This window comes from Lepidochelys olivacea (genome assembly GCF_965140295.1).
Source record: "Lepidochelys olivacea isolate rLepOli2 genome assembly, chromosome: 7".
In the NCBI taxonomy this organism is placed as follows: domain Eukaryota; kingdom Metazoa; phylum Chordata; order Testudines; family Cheloniidae; genus Lepidochelys; species Lepidochelys olivacea.
The window spans coordinates 104,157,939-104,167,667 of NC_140417.1; the positions used below are offsets into that span (position 1 = coordinate 104,157,939).

At 39.9% G+C, this 9,729-nt stretch overlaps 1 protein-coding gene across 1 annotated transcript; it reads left to right on the forward strand.

Annotated features, from left to right (window-relative positions):
- Window positions 1-413: 413 nt before the first annotated feature.
- Window positions 414-9,479, forward strand: TEX36 (testis expressed 36). The gene is made up of 4 exons (XM_084632994.1): window positions 414-538; window positions 3,068-3,199; window positions 6,744-6,824; window positions 8,977-9,479. The coding sequence occupies exons 1-4, from the start codon at window positions 488-490 to the stop codon at window positions 9,205-9,207; spliced, it is 495 nt and encodes a 164-aa protein (XP_084489120.1). The 5' UTR covers window positions 414-487; the 3' UTR covers window positions 9,208-9,479.
- Window positions 9,480-9,729: the final 250 nt, after the last annotated feature.

The window sequence follows — 9,729 nt, forward strand, 5'->3', positions numbered from 1 at the left end:
AGGTCTCACCAACCATAAAAGGGGTCTCTCTCCCTGTGCCAGAATGAGGGAGGGGGGTCTCCTGCACCCACAAGGATCTCCACCTCCTCCCTGAGGTCTCCCCAACCATAACTTACGATTATGGGGGAGGCTGTCACTTATGGTCTATAAGTGAGAGTCGCCCCCATCCCCTGATGCAGGGCTTCCTCAATCCCCTTAAATGGGAACCTCTCTCATCCGCTGGGGATCTCCTCCGTCCCTTTTAAGGCGTGGGGTCCCCCTAATCCAGGGCGTTTTCCTTCCCCCGTAGCAGGGCCTCCCCAGCCTTTAACATGGGGGGTCTCGCTCAGCCCGCGGGGGGGGCGTTCCGCTGGCGGGGGAACTGCGGGCCCCCGGAGTTCCAGGGGTCGCGGGGCGGGCCGGTGTCTATGGCAACCACTGTCCGGCGGCTGAGGCCGCAGGCTGGCGGCGCAGCACTGCGGGGAGCGGCGGCAGCCCGGGCCCAGCGATGCCCAAAGGCAGGTTGGCCAATCCCAGCACTGCGCGGGACGGCGCTTGGGTGAGAGACCGGCGGGGGGGCGCGGGGGCGACCCGGCGTCTGTCCCCGGCCAAGCAGGACCCGAACCAGCCCCCTTCGCGCCGGGCAGGAATAACCGCCCGTGGGGAGCGGGCGCAGAGCCCAGCCCGGTGCCGTGGCACCAGCAGCGGCACGCGCTGGTCCCGGCGGGGGCAGCTCATCGCTGGGAAGCGGGCGAGCAACCGCCCCGGTTGCTCCAGGCTCGCAGCAGCCCCGGGGCTGGCAGAGCGCCCCATCAGCGGGCGGGAGGGTTTGGCCCCGGTCAGCCAGCGTGCTGGCTTTAAAGAGCGCGGGCCAGCATCCGGCTGGCTCACGGCCCTGAGCCCCACCGGCCTCCCTGCCCCTGAGCAGCTCGGCGGCCGTGGGCACGTTTCTTAACCGGGCCCCGCAAAGAGGAAGCGTGGCGGTGAGGCTGCGTTCTCCCTGGGACAGGGGAAGAAGGCCTGTGAGGCTGCTTTTGTCTTTGTCCTTTATAGAAATCCATCCAGGCCTTGTCTACCCTGGCAGGCATCTGTTAAAACTGGTCCGACTATGTCCCCTCCTGTCCACCCCCTGACAATTTTTGATGGAAGCAAACAAAAACAAGCCTTTCGTTTTCTTTGACAGATCCCCTGGAATTTTCCAGTTTTCAGCAGAAAACTCACTAACCAAAAGGTTTTGGCCAAAATATTTGAATGATAAAACAAAATCTTCTTTGGAAAGAATGCAAAATGTTTTATTTTATTCCATTTAAAAAACAGTTTTGTTGAGAATTTTTCAACCAAACCTACTCTGTGGTCTGAGATATTGACATTACCAATACCAAGAAAAGGAAACCTAGTTACTTGAGTTAGTTTGACTAAAATTGTGCCCTATCTCTAACTTTGTTTTTGTTAATACTTGTTTAACTGAAACTTTTCAATGAAAAAGATATTGGAGGATTCAATTCCTCTACTCCTACTAAGGACCAAGACAGCTAACAGTATACATTTCAGAGTCAAACAAATTTTTCAACCAAAAAAGGAAGAGTCTGGGAAGTCTTGACATTACTGATATTTCTGGTGTGCTCAGATCTTTTTTATAGGTGATAAAGAAACAGAAAGAAACACAACACCAGTGTTTTCTTTATAGAGCACCTTTAATCTCTCTCTTTCCACTTCTCTGAATGGAGATAATCATGATTATTTCCTTACATCACAGCATGTGGATTAATTAGTTTACATTTTCAAAAAGTTGCCCCAAAGTGAAGTGATTTGGAAAGGAGGGATAGCTCCGTGGTTTGAGCATTAGCCTGCTAAACCCAGGGTTGAGTGTTCAATTTGTGAGGGGGCCATTTAGGGATCTGGGCCAAAAATTGGGGATTGGTACTGCTTTGAGCAGGGGGTTGGACTAGATGACTTCCTGAGGTCCCTTCCAACCCTGATATTCTATGATTATTATTAATTTCTATTTGTAATTAGTTTGTGATGACAAGGGTATTATCAAGTTACATGCTGGAGCTGTTGATGTTAAATCCACATGAAACATTTTTTAAAAGTGCTTCCCCTTTCCCACTGGAAGCTTTTTGCAACATTTTCATGAATAGGACAGCAACATAGAAAGAAGTGAGATTAATTTTACAGTTATTGAAATTGATTGAATAACTTTTAATATCACAATCTCATCACCCTCTGGTGTGCTGTTCCATATGGGTTTAGAAATCAATCTGTAAAGACATACTAAACATCACTTTATAAACCTAGATCCATTTTTCCTTTGCAACTTTCTTAGACTTTCACAAAAAATCTCTACGTTCAGAGCACATTTTCAACAGATTTTTTTCCATGTTTCTAAGCTGCCTTGAATCCTCATCTTTCTTTTTACTTATAGGTAATTTTCTATTTCTCCTCCAGGAGAATTCTACCTTATACTTGTCTCAATTATAGGTTACACAAGAGGAGCAGCAGCAGCAGCTTGATCTTACTGTTGCTGAGGTCTAGGCTCCTCAGCACTGTGAATGTATGTACACACACTTTCCACGAGTGCTTTGCTTCCTCATGCAGGTTCTAAGATCCTGAACCTATAATGTGCTAGTATCTCCTGCAAGGTGCTTAGTGCCATCATGTCCAGTATCTTTCCATATAGCAGCAAGAGCAGCAGTAATAGTAAAGATAACAACCTTGCAGCTGTGGCTGTGTAAAGGATGCTCCTGCAACATTAACTACCACTACATAATCGACTTTCAGAAAAACCCCTGCAGAACTAACAGGATGTTTGCAACCCATCATTCTAAATATGCTCTTTGTATGTTACATCCCTTTCTCCTTCCTTCATCTATTTTATGTATCTACATCAGAAGCTCCTCAAGGCAAGGATTGTGCTCTCTTCTGTGTTTTGTATGGTGGTAGCACAGTGGGATCCCGATCCTGACTGGGGCCCCAAGTGCTACTTAATACAAATAATAAAAATAAATGAAAATAAAAATAATAAAAATAACTGCTTCTCTGATGCTGATGTGTTTGTTTTCTGGATCAAAACATTTATATTTTCTAGTTCCCGCACCTTGGATTATTCCATAGTCAACCCGAATCGATCACAGACTATATGCTAAAACAGGTACAAAATCCAGAAGAGGTTCAGTATATTGAGAAGAGATTGCCACTAGTATACAAAATTCGGGAGCAGGTTAGTTATTGTGGATATATAATTGACTTATGGAACTCCTTGCTGCGGGATGTTATTGAGTAAATGCTTACTAAATTATCTGAATAAGAACTAACATAAAAAGTGTAATGGCTTTCAGTCTTCATGCTTAAGGGAATAAGTTGTTTGTCATTTGTGATAAGGAAAAATTTATCCCAAGATATACTGTTGTTCAAATTATTGCTATTTTTGTTAGTGATGATAACTTTCTGAAACAAATTCTTTATGTGCTGAAATGTACTATAATTGGTCTCAGTCCAACAAATGTGGATAAAATATGTATGGATGAAGGTTTGATTGAAATCTGGTAAGCAATTTTGAATTGTGTAGGAAATATGTATTCCCTTGAGGAAGTTTGTTTTGCTAACTGAAACCCTTAAAGCCAGAAATTTCAAACTTGACTTATTTTTTTAAAATACTTCACTGAGAGTAAGAAATCAAACCAAGTTTCAAAATAATCAGTGCAATGTTTTTCAAGTTATGAACATTTAAAGGTGACAGTTTCATGCATGCACATGATCCTACAATTGAATCCATGCATGCAGACCCTTGCTTTTTTCCCTTCTTTTAAAAGACCAGTGGAACCTGAATGCACTCCAAATGCAGGAAATTTCAAAGTTAAAGTTGTACCCACAACATTAATTGTGCGACATTGCTCATGTAGAGTATTTTCTGTTTATGCTTTTTGTAAGGGCAACACTTAGTACATACCATAAAATATATAGAATGTGCTTTGGGGCCACATTTACTTTGTGTCAACAATCTTAATTTTTAGAATGTCCTGATTTCTGAGTCCATAAAGGCAGAATTAATGGTAGTTGTGTTCATATTAATTATTTATAGATTGCTCTTAATATCTGGTGAATGTTATCATTTTAACAAGATATCATACTAAAGCAAAAGAAAGCCATAATTAGCTCACATAGTGCCAGTTTTGGATAACTTTACTCCTCAACTAGACTAATGTTCTACTTAGTGTAAAGTTTCAGAATCTGCAGCATACATAGCACACTGGGCTCCAGTTCTAGAAGGCAGGCTGTCTTATACTCAGATCCCTGTCCCTCAGAAAGTAGGGAACTTAGCCCACTTTCCTAAAGCGTTGAATGTCTTGGTTTCATTGAACACCACTGTTTGGGTTTATCCAGTATGCTTTTTTGGAAGCTGGCATATTTAATCTGAGAGAGACAACCAACTGCATCCTTTGTTGCAGTTTGTCATCAGTTTGTCTCTGGCTCTCCGTAGGGCAAAATTCCTTCCCCTCCACCGAACAACTCTGTAGTTTTCTTGATGATTTCTCTTGTCCTCCCTGAGGAGGTGGCATCTTCATATTACATGAGACCAGAGGCCAAATTCTACTTCATTTATACTTGTTTAAAACCAGAGTAACTTCACTGACCTCAGTGTATTAAGAGCAGAATTTGACTAAAAGGGAGTAGTTAGGAGGGGAGTTTGGGAATAGTGAGGAGAGGACTAGAAGGTTACAGTGCATTATGGGGATTTTATACCTTTCTCTGGAGCATCTGGCATTGGCTACTGTTGGAGAAAGAATACCAGGATAGCTGGGCCATTGGTCCATACTCATATGACCTTTCATATGTTGTTGTGACATCCATTTATTTTGTGTAGCTGTTTTCACTGTCCCGAAGAATTAATGATGGCCCTTTCATCCATTTATGATGGATTAGAACAATGTCAGTAGAAAGATATATTAAAGAGACTGGAATGTGAAGTCATAAAAACACAGTTTGAGAAAGTTTGTGTTGCTTTGACTTTTAAAAAAAACCCTGCAGATGAAAACTGTTTCAGTTTGAAAGGAGTTGGAAGGTCACTGTGTGCCAGAGCTGACTGTCTCTAATCTCTCTGTGTAAGGGAACTTCCTGGCTGTGAGGTTAATTACTTTTTTCAGAGGCAGGAATACAGTTCGTACTTAGATTATATTATTCATTGTTCTTACTTTGCTGTAATCTTAAAACTATTTTTACTATAGCTTTTTTTTGCTGTAGTTAATTTGTTAAATAGTTCCCAGAGACATTATTCAATATATATGTATCTTTTGTTTTTCAATTTTCCCACACCATATAAAAACTATAAATAAACTCACTATTCCTTTGTAAAGGTGTAAATGACTGGGTCTTAACCACACTGATGTGTTTCAGTGGTAGCTCTGTGCATTTTATCCATCCAGGAGACATTACCTAGGGCCCTGATCCTGTAAGCAAGTACACGTGAGTAGTCCCACTGAACTCAGTGGGAGTACTCACAGGCATAACACAACTCCGGTGCATAACTATTTGCAAAATTGGGGCTTAGAGGGATATTCATGGTGTAGCTGATCTGTTTATGAAAATCCCATTGACTTCACTAGGAGTTCTATGCATGGAGTAGCTATAGAATTGGACCCTTGAAAAGTACTATAGATCTATAATTAAGCAAAAAGCATGTGTGGCTACAGACTAGTTGAATTTATATAAGAGATTATATGGTCATGAGGCACACAGCACAAGACCAAACCAAGATCTATAAAGTGTACCAAATGGAGATCTTCAGTTATAATCTAGGCTCTGATCCTGCAGCTGATTCCATGCAGGTAGACTCTGGCATCTGCCTGTTCTTCAAGATTGGGACCATAATTATATTTTTCTTTATAATTGATTTATATTTTCTGTTACAAACCACAATTTATTTCAAATAGCTTTTGTATTATAGCACAGTAAAACTCGATACGCCCTCTGGAGATGAAGATCTACAGTTATAAACTGGAATATTCCTGCCTCCGTATTAAGTGTAAAAATCATTAGAGAAGTTGTAAAAATGAACAGAAAGTTACCAACACAAAACCGAAAGATGGTGCTTAGGGAAACAAAAAGGACAAGTCTAGTAGTCCAGAATAGTTTTTGGAATTTCATATTTTAACCATTTTATACACATATGACTGAAACTTTATATAATGCACAATTAATTTGTAAATTATTAAATTTATTACTTTCCTACAATTCTGTTCATGCATTTTCAGATGCTTTTTTAGTCGTTTTTTTTTTGTAGTGGTTTACAAAATGGATAAAAAGTATGCGCAAAAGGTGAGTTTAAAAACTAATTCTGTGTTTAATGGGCTCCCAGAGCCTGGTTACTGGATGACATTCAACACATAAATCTCAGATTAACTCAGTTTTGAGTTCCCTTGTGTAGTTCAACTTTCATTTATTGTGGGCTCACTAATGAGCCACACAAAAAAGTTTTTACATTTCTGTAATATCTTGATGCTTCTATAGAGAATATGGTTTCTCTGATTTGGAAGTTTGCAATTAATCGTGTGCATGTTCAGAATATTAAATTCTGATATTTTGGAGAAAAATACAGAGAGCCAGTTTTGCAGGAATAAAGCCATGTGGAAGAAGATTTAACAGATAATGCCTTTGTTAATAAAAACATAATTTTTGCATCTGTCAGAAAATGCGAACTAAGATTATAGCACACACAGATGGCATAAGGTATATTATAACTTATCTTTTCTTTATCTCTTTTTCAGAAAGCTGTAAAAAATCACTTTCCATTTTCAACCCATGACAACAGGAATTGTTTACAGAATGTGGGAGAGTACTTTGATTTTGTGAGTATCCAGCACTGAGAAAATCAGCAAGTTCATATCTCTCAACCTGCCAGAGATTAAACACAATATTCTTGCAAAATTCATGGATGCTCAAAAAGGTGAAGACAGAAAATGCACAGTAAACACCAATGATAACATGCACAGATTGTTGGGACATAACTTCTTATGTGTAATGACATATGGGTATGTCTTCTGAATCCTCATAACAATATAATATGACATTTACAGATACCCGGAATAACATGTATCTGGCCGGAGTGATACATACATAATTGACTTCTTGTGGAGCATAGCAGCCCAAATCATGTCACTTTCTCTTAGTCTACAGGTTTATGAGTTAACCACTTGCAAAAGTGTTTTTATACTGATTTTTAATCTGGACACAGTGATTGCTTGGTGTGCAAATGCAAATCTGGCATTCTGTTTTGGAAGCAAGAGTTTTGGAAGTATTCTCACACTGCTGTGTTGGTGAAATTCATCTCTTCTCACAAAAAGTTAGAATAAATGGTCTTTTTGTAGGCAATTAAGCAGGGATTGTAAGAAACAACCTATGAACAAGCTTCAGGACTGCAGCACAGCCTCTCTGGACATGTCTATACGAACAGTTAGTGCATGGCAAGCTAGGGTGTAAATCTACAGCGCACTAGCCTGCTATGCACTAACTGTCCATGTGGACCCTGCTACCATGCACTAAAAGTTCCATATTGTGTTTTAATGTACTCTGCTTTGATAGTAGCATACCTTGTTACAGTCTGTGGGGCTGTAATAAAGGCTGCTTTGCTATTCCAGACTCTAGATCTGCACAAGCATAGATCATGTGCCCCTCTGGCACAACCCCATTTCTCCCAGCTTATTTGGAGCTAACATGGAGCTTACCTCTGTGGTGAGCAAGAGTTATAGGGGCCTCTATGTAGCTGCTCTGCCTGGAAGTTTAGTAGACTAGAGAAGCTTATAGGATATGTGTTTAAAGGTATCTTAAGGCAGTGGTTCTGACCTTTCAGGGGTCTGATTTGTCTTGCATACCCCAAGTTTCATCTCACTTAAAAAGCTACTTGTTTACAAAATCAGACATAACAATACAAAGTGTCACAGCAAAATGGCTTACTTTCTCATTTTGTTTCTATGAAATTGTAGTTTGTACTGACTTCATTCGTGCTTTTTATGTAGCCTGCTGTAAAACTAAGCAAATATCTAGATGAGTTAATGTACCCCCTGGAAGACCTCTGCGTACCCATGGTTGAGAACCACTGTGTTAAGGGAACCACCATTCTGAGTGAATTTTTAAAGTTTCCTCTTTTTTCTTTTATGTTTGCATGTGTAATAATTTTAATTTTGATTTTTTTTCCTTTTTGGAATGTTGATATGTTTCTATGACAACAAAAAAGACAGCATGATCTACTAGATAGTGTACAGAGTAGGGAGTCAGAAACTCCTGTGTTCTGATTCCTGCTCTGCTACTGAAATTACTGAAGTTGTGAGCTTCGGCAACTCTTTGGCCCAGATTTCCAAAAGCATTCATTAATGTTGAAAATCTTTAATTCTTTTGCCCAGTGTGCTATAATCAATGCCTGATAATTTTCAGAGACGCTGATCACAAGGAACTCTAGTGGGAGTTCAGTGTGAGTTGTGGGTTCATCACATAAGAAGAATCAGACTCTCTGGTCTCAAGTTTGGCACACAAAAGTAAGGGACACTTTTGAAAAACTTGGTTTTACACTTTGTATGTTTATCTGTAAGCCAGAAATAATGTTATTTACCTGACTCAGTGGGCTGTTATGAGGATTCATTGATTTAGTACTGCACTTTGAATAGATAAAGTGCTATAGGAATGTAAATAATTATTATTTTATTCATAATAATAGATCAAAAGTCAAGATGTCTGTTTCTGGTTTTCCTTTGTCTGTGCACCAGCATAGTTAATCATGCTACCAGAAAGGTATATATTGGTACGTCTGAGAATATTATTTATAACCTAACTGCTTGCAGCAGATCAGTAGTGGTTCTCATAATCACTTTGGTAAGTGCTTCTTTAATTTTTAACTGCTCCATGACAAAGTAGAGGATTTCTTTCCTAACATTCCAAACTTTAACAGTGAAACTGTGATCCTGAAATGTACATTTTCATCAGTTTTTCCTTCAATCTTTTTCCTAGAACGTAGGACGAAAGAAGGTTGAACCAGAAAGAAGGCAACAGAATTCACAAAACTTCTGTCTATGGGCACATGAGTACATTCCTAGCAGTCATGATGGTTTTACCATTTATCAAACATCATTCATAGGTGATCAAGATACCAGACGTCCTTTTTGTAGACGATATCCAAAACAGCACTTGAAAATGTGCTACACTTATACATCTATTCCTGAGAATGAAAAACACATGTAGTCAAACCACCATGTTAATTGCAGAACTCCTTATTTAGTAACTACTGAGACTGATCAATATCCTTTCTCTGGGTCTGAACTATTCTTACCCCTCAAACACACGATGGAATAAATATCTATGTAAAATGGATACTGCGGAACATGTTGCAAATATTTACAGTTGGCAGGTTCATTGAAATTAGCAATTATCTTGCTGTTTGAAAATTCTTCAGTTTTGCTGGAAACTAAAATTACTATGAAACATAAGTCACAATAAAGTAATGAATCACAACATTGGGAGGTAAAATATAGCTGTCTTTGTATAGTTATATTTTTTAAAATAGCAATATTGGAAGAAGAGAGGCAGGCCCAGAACCACAAGGGGACTTAAATGTTGCTCTGAGCTCACCTACCAGATTGGTCGAGATAGGCTTCCCTCCACCTATCTTCACCTGGTTTGAGGATCATCTGGGGCTTAGGCATGAGATATTCACTCAGATGGCTAGGGTGTAAGGCAGAAACGTAGGCACCAAGGGGAAAAAAT